Genomic DNA, 13,960 nt, shown 5'->3' with positions numbered 1-13,960 from the left:
CCCTGAAACATGCTGCATGGCCTCCAAGCAGTGGGCGCGGGTGGCCCGAACCCAAGCCCCCATCCGGAGCACCCAGCGCACCCCGGCCCCAGCAATGTCTCCAAGGCAGGAGGAGGTGAGGGCACACCAAAAGCAGCCCTTCCAGTTGCCTTTGCGGGGGATGGAGAGGCAGGGCAGTGCTGGTGGAGATTGAATCTAGTGATTACTTTAAGGGATTTGCTGTCTCTTTCTTTATCCCTCTCTCTCTCTCTCTTTCTTTCTTTTTTTTTGTTTTCCCCTTTTCCCTCCCTCTTATCCCTTTCGTGGTGCATTTGTCTTCGAGGAACCTGGGGTGTTCTTTTCATCAGTTCAATCTCTCTCTGGCACTTGAGTCCTGATTGGCTGAAGGACTTAGGGAAAAAAAAATCTTTAATTAAGTAGATAATCTCTTCTTAGGAAGTTCTGCGGCTCCATTTCACCAACCCCCTTTAGCTCTTACTTTAGGATTGGTTACCCTTCGCAGAAGTTGGGATTCAGGGGGCATACGCCTCTTCATCACACCAGGAGCGCCGGGTGGAAAATAACTCCATCACTTCCCTAATTTTGTTGTGTTTCTTTTTTCTTTTTTTTCTTTTCTCTGGTGGTGGTGGTACCCAAGGTTGTTTTTTTTTAGGATCTCCTTTCTCCCTCTTTATTTGGATTTTATATTTCACATGGACCCTTATCTGGGCATCTTCTTCCTCACTCCCTTCTTCCAATCCTGCTGTGCCTGGTGAGTATCGAGAGCACCTCAGTCTGTGTCACAGGCAGGTGCTCTTCCCGGACACCCTAAGGAAATTCCTCTTCACCTTCCTAAATGTCCCCTCGTTTCCACTTAGCGCAATTCTGGTCTTTAATGGGACCAGATATTTAACTAAGTCCCAACACACTCATTGGCAGAGAGGTTAGATCTGAGCAGAGAAAGTCCCCTTCTTCCCCCTCACCTCCCAGCAGTAACTCGATGAGCCAAATCCTGAGCTGGGGTAAAATAGAGTAGAGGAGAGCGGAAGATCTAGCCCCTCACTTCCAACTGGGAAGATAACCCAATGGCAGAGCCAGGGATTTCTGTTTTTGCAAAGGCTCACAGTCTGCTTGTCTCTTGTCTTAATCAAATCAAGTGGGGCCTCTCCCATGCTCCCCAAAGAAGACAGTCCCTGATTAAGAGCTCAGAGCCAGCAGGGGTGAGTTAGATCCACAGGACCATCACTCCGGATGAGCAGGCTGAGACCCGGGCTCCTTGGCAGGCACAGGGTCAAGATTACACACGTCTGAAATTCATGTATTAGCGTTTCCTGGGGAGAAGCTTTCGATATGGAGATTGCTACGGCTTGGTTCCCAACCACCTGGGTCCCGTCAGACCAGTCCCACCGTGCACAAACCTGCGGTCATCTCCTGTGGGCCTCTTGCTCTGTCCTAAGGGTGGTTTTAAATTTATTTCCAGAAATGTTTTGTAAGGGTGAGCAGAAGGAGATTACACTTGCATCAAATCTCATATCATTCCTTGCGGAATATATCTATCCCATGCTCAAATGGAGATGGACTCAAATGACCTGGCTCTGTAGGTATTTTTTCCTATGTGATTTTTGCCAAGTACCCTAACTTTATTCTCCATTTCTGTGATGCCCTCGGGAATCTGCTCAGTGCGTTACAGACTTACCTCTAACAGCAAGGAAAGTCTTTTGCTGTTCAATTACTAAAATCCCCTGCCTCCCCCACAGCAGATCTCCAGGGTTATTACCATGGATGGAGAAACCAAAATTACAGAAAGAGAAACTCAAGAGTAAATGAGAACTCATTCCTGTTAGGCTGGGAGTGAAATTTATGTTCTTTCAGAGATTTTCTACTCCGTTAAAAGAATGTGCAACAATTTGTATATGTCTAAATATACAGTAGCAAACTCAAGATAAATCTCCCTTCTGGAACAAGAGGAATATGTATGTTATGCAGAGAGGCTAGGCAAGAACTCATGCTGATTTTATTTTTATTTTTCTGCTCTTCCCGTGTATGTCTCTTGCTTAGAGGTGTAAAATACATTAAAAGATAAAACAAAATCAACATTTTAAAGAAACAGTTCAAAGGGGAGAAATTTCAGAGCACAAAGTAGAGTTAAATACAGAAATCCCAGGCGTTTTCAATGGAAGTTGGATGTCTAAATTCCCTGTCTGCCTTTCAGAAGTTTTTATCTAAGAGAAAAGTTTATAGATCAAGACAGCCCTGCTTCTCTCCGTGTGTTGCTCATAGGTCATGATTTCCTGAGAGAAAGGAAAATTGCAAACTTTATTCAAAATGATTGTATTACAGACTCTGTCCCTTAACTTTTGAGGAGAAAAAAGCAAGGTTTGTGGGAATCATGCAATAATCCTGCTTGCAATTTTTGCTGGTCATCTTTATCTGATCCAACAGCTTAAAATGCAACAAGGTTCTTTTTTCCTGTAATTTAATCATGAGAATTGGGAGCAGGGGGCAATATAGATCAACAATAACTTTTTTTTATAGATATGTATGTGGCCACTTCCCTTCTGTGAGTGTGGATTAGATTCTGCCGTGTCAGCTAGGTTGAATGGTCAGCGTGTTTCTAGATGAGCAAAATTTCAGGGTTGCATTTAGGAACTAAAAAACAAATAAATACAACAAAATAGAGAGAAATGAAGGGGAAAAAAAGGTAAAGCTCCAAATGTTAATGAGTTGCCTCCCGGTCTCCTATCCTGTGGGAATAATGTAACAATCTCTAATACAGCAGCTTGTTTCTAAATGTTTTTTTACACTTCAGCTGTGGGATTGCCTTTAGTTTCCAGTGTCACTGGTTTTCTAAAAACTCGGGAGAGTTTGTACTTGAGAACGAAACTCAGATCCAAAGTGAAATTATATCCATTTTCTGTATTTACAATAATGACAGTAAAGATCTAAGTACAGCTTCATAATTTTCTAAAGAGCTGAACCAGCAGCACAGTAGCATGAGTTGGTGATAAGGTATCAAACAAATACTTTAATGGGAGATTTGATAAGGCTTTTGGGGCATATTAAACTGAGGAGCGGGGTGCTGTTATTGGTTAAAGTTGTAACTGAGCAGAAACTATCAGAGGCTTATTAGTATTTGATAAGCGTAAAATATAATGGGACAGCTGCTTGGCAGCGTTGTTTACTTTCGGGTTCAAGAAAACTATGATAGAGAACTCCTGCTATAGATATTCATCAGCTTTGAAATAATTTCCTAATATGGGATGCAATGAAAATCACTTGCCCTAGATTTGCTTTTTACCTGGATGCAATGAGGGAAGCAGCGTGCCCTGCCCAGGGCCCTGCACGGGCTGGGGAGCGGGCTGGAGGTCTCGGTCGGGCTCCTCTCTCTACCTGCTGAGGTCTGCCTCTGCTCCGCTTCAGCCCGTGTAACGCTGTCCTGAAGGTGTTTGAAGGTGGAGGGAAAGGGGTTTAGATAGCTAGAAACCCTGTAAGCTTTGTCGGAGGAGAGAAATAATTTCAAGTGTTTCCTTTCATGTGTGTGGTTTCAAAAAGTTTTAAATCAGCGTGGTGACACCGAAGCCATGGCAAGTGGGCTGGTTTACACCCATTTGTGGATGTAGCCAGCTAGTTAGTTTAGAATTGCATTCTTTTTCCTTTACAGTGGTATGGAAAATTAGTAAAAATAAATAAATGAATAAAAATCACACTACAGAGACAAAAATGAAGAGAGATTCATTTTCGTAGTGATTCCTATTTGCAGCACAGGGATGATTCTAGTGGCATTGTCACTACATCTGTGGAACAAATGGCTGCATTACTCTCTGTCCTTGCTGGAGCCTATATCCAGATTAGAGATGCATTTTTTCTTAGCTAGATCATATGGGCAAAGACAAAGCGCACAGAGCTGGTCTCCATTATTATGTTTCCTTCCCTCTCAGCGTAAATAAGAAAAATTCCAGCTACCCTCCAGCCATACGACAGCCCATTCTGCAGCACACAGCACCCTGATATTCAAACTGTCCCATCTCCCCTTCTCCTGAAGCTACTTGCAGCTGCAAGAGTTAAATGTGGGGGGTCAAGTGTACCAGTCTAAATGAATCCTTTACTTGTCTAAGTCCTACAAACCCGCCCAGCAGCGTGCCTGCCTGTTGATCGGAGAGCTCAGGGAAAATGCCTTCTGTCTCTCCGACTTAATAAAAATGTTTAGAATATCCTGCTGGGAAATTGCTACTGTACCATTTGCTCAGCTGCAGATGGTGAATTGGTATATCCTGAACTTGGCCTTTTTGTGAACCTTGAGGTTTATCCCGGGAGGAACAGATCCTCTGCTTCAATGCAGTTATGTCAATTGACACCTGCTGACAGGCTGGTTTGCTGTAAACCCTGAACTTGTGGATTACTGTCCTCCTCCTAAAGCCACCCCTGCAACTGCTCAGCAAGGGTTTGAAACAAATCCTTCTTGCACACTGTGAATTTGGCTTTTCCTACCCAGGTGGGAAGCAATGCAGATGGGATGTATCTCTTGTTTTGGCCACAATGAGAGCACTTGCAATTCTCTAGATCTTGCCTACACAGGGGCATTTTACCAGAGTTTTCTCACAGCTGCTACCAGGGGCTCAGATTCACGCTGACACCATCCTGAGTGTGGTCCCCATAGCAAAGCGCTTAAGGTCAAGGCAAAGGACAGGAGGGAAACCAGATGGAAAAATGACTTGTTCATGCTGCTACCCAGTTGCGTTAGGATGGGGACCCATGGAGCTTACACAGTCTGAATAGCCCCAGGTTCATGGCCCTGTATGATTCAGGTCACCCGATGCTCTAATCACCCAGCTACAGATGCCGTCTCTCCAAGTCCCAGGAAATATTTAATTAGCTGTACAATGCAGAAGCAGCTCCCAAAGGAAAATTCCTCTGCAAAACAGCCATCGACTTCGTGCTAAAGTACCCACAGGGGCTGGAGCGCAGCCGGGTCTGAATCCCAGGCCTGGAACAAAGGGAAAGGATCTCCTGCTCTTGCCGTGCCCTGGCACAGCCCTCTCCCTCCCGTTTTGACCCAGGGGACTCTTTTCCAAAGCAAGCTTCATCAAGATGGACACATTTCCACCAAAAAAAAAAAAAAGTTAGACTTGCCAGAGTGAAACTTTGCAAACTAGTTCTTTCAACTCTTTCTAAACTGTGAGTAATAGCAAAGATCAGGTTTCTTGCAATTTTGACCAAGCTAAAATAACAAGACCTTTTTGTGGTGTACCTCAGAGAGGATCTCTGTGAAGGCAGTTCTAGCGGAGGTGAAATGGGCTCGCTGACTGCAGGAGCGGTTTTCCAGGGCAGGGAAACATCCTCTCTAAATCTCTCGTGTCTGATGTCTGGGCACCAGTCCTGCCACCCTGTCTGCCTGTGTCCGTGGCAGGGCTGCAGCATGGCTAAACTTTGTCCTCCAGCTTGAGATGGCAGTGCCTGCTTCTGCCTGCGCTCGAGCTCACCCTGGGATGCCCCTGCACTCTCTGTGCTGGATTTGTAGCACAACAGGGCAGTGCTTTTCTCCCCCTTACCAGGGATACCCGTGGCTCCAGACAGCATCCCTTGAAAACACACAGGGAGGAAAAACCATACCCTAACCTGCAGCTTTCTCCCCCGCATCCAGCCATCGTCTGCCCAGCTACTGGGATTTTCAGGGAATGGAGAAGAGCTAGAAAAGCAGCAAGCATCACTGCATGCCAGGTAGTGCAACCGCAGAGTGGAGCATGCCGCTCCGCTGAAGGGACAGAGTGCGGGTTAAGGCTCTGGGAGGGCTAGCTGAAAAGGAGAGGCATCCTCCACTGGGAGACATCCAGCATTTGAAGCAGAACATCATCTCGAAAAGAAGCTGAAGAGCCCAGTTTCTCTTGGTGCATGCTCTAGCTTTTTCCCAATCACTCATTCACTGCAAGGTCTCAATCCACTCATGCTACCTCTCTGGCCTCAGTGTCCTCCCCTGGGGATAACAACACTCACCCATCTCTCTGGAGTGCTGGGGTGCCGGCAGGGGAGGCGCTCCGGAGACTCACCAGAAACAGTAATGAGGGTTATTTTGCAAACCTGGAGAGACTGGAATGAGGTGTTTGTAGGAGAAACCTCCCTTTTCTTGCTTCATTTCTGGCTTGGAATATTTGGGCTTGGCTCTTGGGCCTTTTTAAAGCCTCAGTGCTTTCTGCCACGACACAGCTAAGCTGGATTCACCCAGCCATCCTCCAGATTCCTAATGGTGATCACTGCACCACATGGAGTCCTAACGCTGACTGACCATTTGCACTGAAACAGTCTTTCTTGCTGGAGAAAGAAATCTGCCAGCAGCAGCTCTGCAAGCCCCTGGGGAAGAGTTATGGAGACCAGCCACGCTGCATGGTGGCTCTTGGAGATGATCCCTTCACACCTGCAGTGGGAACACCAGAAAGTTTCATTTTGGCTAGGACCACCCCCCCACCCCGTACCCCCACTCCCCCCCTGCGCAGTGCCCAGGAGGACGGGGAGGACAAGTGTGTTTGTGCACAACCATCATCATAACGTGACCAAGAGGAGAGTGTGGGCAGCCAGAGCTGGCACCGCAGGAAAACAAGGGACTGTGAACAAGGGACCGGGGGGATGCTGCCGGGACACACACTATGAAGGAGCAGCGGTGTGACCTCCTCCTTCCCTTGGCATGGTCCCACAGGGAGAGCGGTGCTGGCACGTGGTCCAGCTCCTGGGGCTGGGGGCGACACTACCCTGAGTTAAGCCGAGCAGCAGTTTGGTCAGGTAAAAGCAAGGCTGGGGGAACAGGAAAGCACTAAAAAAAAAAAATGGGGGGATTGGTATGAAGGGCAGTTGTGTGGAGGAAAGCAAAAGGAGGGAGCAGCGAGGGGGTTGCAGCCTGGCACAGCCTGGTTGGGGGAGCGCGGTGGTGGGAAGGAGAAGGTACCGTCCTGGCTTGCAGGGAGAGAGACCAAAGGTGCCTGCAGCCAGGAGACAGGCAGGCTGCAGGGAGCAAGAGGAGAGTCCTGGGATGCCAGGCATTCCCCAGGCGCCTCCGCTGTCACCCCCTCCCTGCTGACACCGTCTCTGTCTTCCAGGTCAGTGAATAATTTCCTGATGACGGGCCCCAAGGTAAGAGAAATCCCTTTGATCTCTGTCCCTGATTCCACTAAACCCAGGGAGGGAGGAGCTCCGCCTTCCCACTCCTCTCCATCCAGCCTTGGCCAGAGCTCCCCTCACCCCCAGGTTTCCAGCAACAAGGCAGAGGAGGGCCAGGAATGACCTGCTATAAGCTGCAGCTCCTTGGGACACATTAGCCCTGAGCAAAGTTGGCGTGGGGTCCTTTTAAGCTGGTTGGGGCCAGATTTTGGAGATCTGTCTATTGGCACCAGCTGAGGCTCTCACCTGTCATCTGTTGTTCCTGATGATCAGGTTAGCATCAGGACCCACATTCATCAAGCTGGAAAGGTACTTTCTGTAGGTCCTGCAAAAAATACTTCCCCGAGGAGCATAACTGGAATTGCCAGGACCTTGTTCAGTATTTTTGACCCCCTGCCTCCTTGTACCCCTCTTTCAGAGGCTTTTTTTCCAAGCCAAGACCAGTTGTAAAATTCACCCAATTTTTGTTCTGGCTGTTCCCCAGGAACACCTCCAAGCCCATCTAGCTCTTTCTATAGCTCTCAATGCTCTGGTGAAGCAACCTTGCCCCAAAGCACTGGCTGTCTTCCTGGGGCTGCAGTAAAGGAGGAGGCAGGCTGAGGCACCTGCTGGCCTGGAGCTCCCCGGTCTCTGAGGAGAAGGCTCTGCCTCCTCTCATGCTGGAGAGATAAGGGGTTCCCCATTGCAGGGGCTGGCTGGCATATCTACTAATGTGGCTAACAGCCAACAGCTCAGCCTTCTCCCCCTGGGAGGCTCAGGCTCTGACCCAGCACAGCAGAAAATGCATTTGCTGCTGCTGGTGTCGAGCTCCACTCCCCAGGGGAGCAAAGCCTGAGAGACCTCCTCAGCTCTGTACATCTTGTCTCTGTAAGATGGCATGCAAGTTATTTTCAGTTGAATGCCAGCCTCCTTGGGAGCCTGTGGCCATGTTCTTCCTGGTGTTTTGCACTGTGCTTCTCCATCCATCTAGACCCCAAAGCAGCAGGACCCACGATATGCAGCGCAGGGCAGGAAAGCTACGTCTGCATCAGCCCCACCGCTGTGTGGGAAGCGGCTGTGGCTATACCAGCTTTGCACTGCCTGCGATGGAAACTAGAGCTGCTGAGTGACTCTCCTGGACCCTGGGAGTAGCCTGGGGACATTCCCAGCCTGTCGCTCACAGGGCTGTCCCTGCATGCTGGCCAACACACCCTGACTCAGTTTTGCGAGTTAATGCTGGGGGAGGCTGAAGCGGGGCAAACACCATCCCCTCTCCTGATCTGCTGCTCTGCTCCTAGGCCTATCTCATCTACTCCAGCAGCGTGGCGGCCGGGGCACAGAGCGGCATCGAGGAGTGCAAGTTCCAGTTCGCCTGGGACCGCTGGAACTGCCCCGAGAGGGCACTGCAGCTCTCCAGCCACGGCGGGCTGCGCAGCGGTAAGGAAAGCATTGGATACCACTACTGGGACCCCCTTGCTACAGGTTAGAGCCCCTCTTCTCTTCCCAAGTGCCTCCTTTTCTTCCCCATCCCCACCTGGGATGTGCCTCTCCCAGAAGTGACCCAGAGGGATCTTTACAGAAGACCCCTTCACCCATCAGCTCCCAGACACGCCCTGGGATCTAGCCTTGCAATGCCAGCATCGCCTCCGGACCCGCCGAGTCCCAGCTTGCGCAGGACAGGAGTGTCCCACCAACCCTCACATAACTGGCTCCCCACAAGGATGCACCACCACGACGTGCAGCATGGGCTGCTGGACACATCATGCCTAGGTGGTGTCTCTCGCCAGGGTGTCCCAGGGAGGCTGAGAACCAGCACGGGGTGGTGGGGTAGCGAGCAGAGGGATATGGCTAAAGGGACCAGGAAAGAGTTCATCAGTGGCTGTGCTCTGGCCAAGAGGCAGGAGAAAAGCCTTCCCACAGCTTCCAGATGTCAGAGTCACCTTGAGCAGAAATCCAGCATCCATGACCTGTGCCACTGCAGAGCATGGGGCTGTGGTCATTGTCACTGTATCCCATTCCTTACCCGTTTGCAGGTGCCAGGAAACGTTTCAGTGCATACCTGGTCCTCTAGACCCATGTATGATGCTGGGCTGAGCTCATACCTGCCCTGTGCAGGCAGGAGCTGGATATGGAGGAGAGCCTCAGGCCTCTGGTGGGAATGGCAGCAGACGAGGGACCAGGGCCCCAGGCAGAGGTGGACAGAGGTTTCAAAGTGGGGCCTTGAGGAGGCAATTGCAGCGCAAAGTAACACTCCGGGACTGGGAGCAGGTCCCTGAACCATTCCCGTCAAGGTTATCTGCTCAGATCCAGACCTTGCTGGTATTAAATGAAAGCCAAAGGCTCAGTGAAGTCAGCTGATGGTCACCACACCGATCCTGGTGGGTAGGTATAGTCACTGTGCTGAGCCCTGGACAGTGTCCAGCAGAAGGTAAGGCTCGAGGGGGCTGTGGGGAAGGAGCTCTTTGATTGTTGGAGAGGGCCCCTTCCCCTCTGGGGTGTATTGGCGAGACGTGGGGAACATTTGGCTGTCTGTGCTGTATCCCCACTGCTGAGCTCCCACAAGGACAGCCAAGTGCTAAACTCATCCACACCTCTGGAAATGGCACAAGTCAGTCTGGATCGAATTTGGGAGCTTCTGTCTTTGTGCAACTCAAGCCAAAACTAAGCTAATCTGACATGTAGGGCCTGCTCTCCACCCCACAAAGCCCTGCTCATTGCAAATCTCTTCCTACGCAGTCTCCTGCATGGCAGGAGTCGTTTCTAACACTGGTCTCACCGTGAAATCTTTAGCACATCTGCTCTCCTTGTATTCCCACTTGACAGCAAACCGAGAAACCGCTTTTGTCCATGCCATCAGCTCTGCGGGCGTCATGTACACGCTGACCCGGAACTGCAGCCTGGGGGATTTTGACAACTGTGGCTGTGACGACTCCCGCAATGGACAGCTGGGTAAGGAGAGACGAGCTGCCGTCCCTCTCTCACGTCCCAGGCGGCAGGAGGCAGCTCTTCTCCTCTCCTCCGCTGAGGCCTGCAGAAACAAATCCTCATCCTGGTCCCCACACCTGGAAATAATGCCCAGAGCAGAGCTGTGCCTGGCTCAAACCAAAGTAGCTCTGTGGAAGCTAATGGGGCCACGTCCAATTTACACCAGCTGAGGCCGAGCCCTCGATGTTTTCCATTACTTTCTAAATGAGCAGGAAAGTAGAAGAGAGTTGCAGTTTCCCTGGTTCAAATCAAGGCCAACTCTGTTTAAGCTGCTGGAGGAAATGACTGTATCATGCAGGCAGAGGAGAGGATCTGATGCCGTGCGTCTAAATGGCAGGTCTGGTTAGAGCAGCGCTGATCAGGGACCTCAGGGCTCCCAGGGTCTGCAGGACCAGGGTGGCTCCAGAGCAGAATTAGCGGGAGGGAAAGCAGGGTGGCATTCATAGACCCCTCCAGCGTTTGTCAGCGTGGCAGGTACACGAGAGCACAACCAGAAGAACTGCTGTGGCAGCACACAGCCTTCACCCCGTTCCTGTCGCAGCGGTACCCAGGCCCGCAGCTGCTAAGGCACCCCTGGGTGGGGAACCCCGCGCTGCACCGCCCCAGCTCTCTGCTCAGCTTTCACAGAAAACATTGACATTTCGGTCTTTTGTTTTGAATGGAAAGAGGTCAAATTTCAAATTATCAAAATCTTTTAAAAGCCATTCCCCGCCCAGCCGCACTGGGCAGTCAGTACGTGTCAGTTTATGACAAAGTCCTCTGGAGTGTCCAGTATTTAGTAATTTGCTTTATTGGCTAATAGTTTTTAAAACAGCCACTGCTTCTTAGGTGTCCGAGGGATGGGATAGCCCATCTCCAGCAAAGCAAGACTTTTGGGCTATGACACACCAAATTTTGTCTTCTCTGGAAAACTGAGTTAGTCACGCTACACTTCTTTTCCCCAAAACATATCTGGTTTTCATGAAAATTTTCCATTGTGAACTTAAAACCTTGGAAGGCAAAGGAAACTTTTGGGCTTGTCCAAAACAGCATGATTCAATTCTAAATGCCGTTGCACTGAATCCAAGTTGGTGAAAGGTTTCCATTCTCCCTCCGGTCCCAGCTCTTGATTTGGACTTCATCATCCACTGCAGTTATCCACCTCCCATGAGACACCCCTGCCTTTCCCTGGGAGAGGGGATTGCCATGCTCTGGGGAAGTCTGGGCAAGGGCCGGGCCTTTCAAGAGAGGCACAAGGCCATTAAACCACAAGTCCCAAGATGTACCGTCAAGGCACGTTAGGGTCAGAATGTTCCAGATTCCAAATCTTCATAAAGATTTTGGCATTTTTCTCTAGGAGGAAAAGAAGCAAACAACATGATGTGTTTCCAGTCAGCCAAGCTGTTATTGAGCTCCCATGCAGTTAGGAAAAGTACCCTCCACATCTTGCTGTGCAGTATCCCAGTTCTGTGCTGACTCCTTTGGTTTTTTATGATAATTGGAAAATCAGACCCTTCTGAGATGCCAAACATCATCCCAGGATTCTGGGTGTACCAAAAAGAGGGCCTTCTTGATACATGTGTGCCAGGCTTGGGTTGTTTCCCAGCGGAGGGGAATCTGTTCCCTTTGACCAGGATGCCTCCATCAGTTCGCTACTCCATGTTAGCAAGATGCTGTCCCTGCAAGTCAGACTGAACCAGTTCAAGTCAGGGTTTGAGGGAAGGTGATTAAAGACCCAAAGCCTTTTCTATATGGCTGCTAATGCATGATAATTAACAGCTGCTGAATCCTGCTCTGTAGAAAGCCTGGAAATCCCTGGGTTTGTCACACAGGACATACCCCTTCGCTGCCTGCATGAGCCATTTACTGTCCAGGCCTCAGTAGAAATGGCACGAGCCCAAGGGGAGAGAATCGGGGAGTATCGCAAGGCAAAAGGCTGGATTTGCCCCACAGCCTCTGTTCCCTCCCATCACTTCTGAGACCCTTTCTTGTCCCCAGAGCCACAAGCCAGGCAGGCGAGGGGCTGGTTCCCTGACAGCACACATCTCATCTCCTTTCCTAGGGGGGCAAGGCTGGCTGTGGGGAGGCTGCAGTGATAACGTGGGCTTTGGGGAAGCCATTTCCAAGCAGTTTGTGGATGCCCTGGAGACTGGACAAGATGCCAGAGCTGCTATGAACCTGCATAACAACGAGGCAGGTAGAAAGGTGAGCCCCTCTCTCCCTCCAGACCCGACAGCGCGTACCAGATTGGCTCTGGCCGTTCACTGTGGAGAGTCACAACTTGCTGTGGCTAAAAGCACGTGTCCAGAAGAAGCAACTACCTTGCCGAGGAGAATGGGATGGCAGCAGTACTGACGTGATGGGTGGTGTTTGTTCTGAGGTAGCAAACCTTCCGTGATTACAGTTAATGGCTTCCTGTTGTCCTCTTTCTCCCAGTTCAAGTAGGGGAGTACCATGGAGAAGCAAATCTGCGAGCTTTAAGCCGACAACCCCTGGGCAGGACTAGTGTGCAGGGAGGGTCGATGGCAAACCCCTCCACAGGCCTGGAGCCATGTTTCTCCACGTGCTGCAGCACAGAAATGACCCCTCTGGGCTTTTTCCTGAATCCCCTCTCTCTCCTCACCCTGTAGGCTGTGAAAGGGACCATGAAGCGGACTTGCAAATGCCACGGCGTGTCGGGGAGCTGCACCACCCAGACCTGCTGGCTGCAGCTGCCCGAGTTTCGGGAGGTGGGCACTTACCTCAAGGAGAGGTACCACAAAGCCCTGAAGGTGGACTTGCTGCAGGGGGCAGGGAACAGTGCTGCCAGCCGGGGCGCCATCGCCGAGACCTTCAGCTCCATCTCCAAGAAGGAGCTGGTCCATTTAGAAGATTCTCCTGACTACTGCCTGGAGAACAAGACGCTGGGGCTGCTGGGCACGGAGGGCAGGGAGTGCCTGAAGAGGGGCAAGGCGCTCAGCAAGTGGGAGAAGCGGAGCTGCCGGCGGCTGTGCGGGGACTGCGGGCTGGCGGTGGAGGAGAGGCGAGCCGAGATGGTGTCCAGCTGCAACTGCAAGTTCCACTGGTGCTGTGCCGTGCGGTGCGAGCAGTGCCGCAAAAGGGTCACCAAGTATTTCTGCGTCCGCAAGGAGAAGCGGGAGCGGAGCGGGGGTGGCGGGGCCAGCCGCAAGCTCAAGAGAAAGCTCTAACTTGCCTCTGCTCCTCCATGGTCCTATCTGCCCCTCTCCTCTCCTGCCCTCCCCATCTCCCCAGCAGCCCCCTGGCACCATTCCCCTTGTCTCATTCCCAATACCACCTCACTGGGGCTTGGGCACTCCTGCGCCCCTGGGCCTTGGCCATACAGGGCATTTCCCATTAGTGCAGTGGGTGATGACTTCTGGGAAGACCCTCAAGTGTTGACAGAACAAGGTGAGATTTGGTCCCTTCAACCCAGAGTCACTCTATCCAGTGACTATGGTTTTATCGCTGAAAACACAGGTGGTCTCAGTGGCTCCTGCTCTTTTGAGCTTGTCTGTTCCCCAAACAAGCACCTGCTCTGAGCTTTTGAGCAAGCGAGATCAACACTTAGGAAAGCATGAGGAAGCTGAGATGGCACCACCAGAGTTGGGCAACTCAAGAGCGGTAATCCCAAAAACAGAAGAGGCTTCTAGTACCCTAAAAAAATAGAGGCACTAAAATAAAATTGTTACTGCCTTTTATTAAGCCCTACACTATGAGGGAATAGAAAAGGTGTGCAACTACTTCCTGCAGCAAGCCAGCCTCCAGGAGGCCCACAGCATCACTTCCCATCCTTTGACAGCTTTACTGAGCTCTCTAGTGCTTTACTTTGCATTTGAGATGGCAGCCGCAAGATTGAAGATGCTGCTTGACCTGCCCATTAAACAGCTGTCCA

General features: G+C 50.8%; 1 protein-coding gene across 1 annotated transcript; it reads left to right on the top strand.

Moving 5' to 3' along the window:
- The first annotated feature begins 692 nt into the window (after nt 1-692).
- On the top strand, nt 693-13,256 carry WNT8B (Wnt family member 8B). Its single transcript, XM_076338066.1, has 6 exons — nt 693-751; nt 7,065-7,098; nt 8,403-8,541; nt 9,928-10,053; nt 12,131-12,273; nt 12,699-13,256. Exons 1-6 carry the CDS (start codon nt 693-695, stop codon nt 13,254-13,256), a joined length of 1,059 nt encoding a protein of 352 aa, XP_076194181.1.
- Nucleotides 13,257-13,960: the final 704 nt, after the last annotated feature.

The sequence above is a fragment of the Aptenodytes patagonicus genome, chromosome 5, assembly GCF_965638725.1.
Source record: "Aptenodytes patagonicus chromosome 5, bAptPat1.pri.cur, whole genome shotgun sequence".
Lineage (NCBI taxonomy): Eukaryota > Metazoa > Chordata > Aves > Sphenisciformes > Spheniscidae > Aptenodytes > Aptenodytes patagonicus.
Note: the sequence above shows the minus strand (reverse complement) of the source record. Positions and strands in the feature narration are given on the sequence as shown.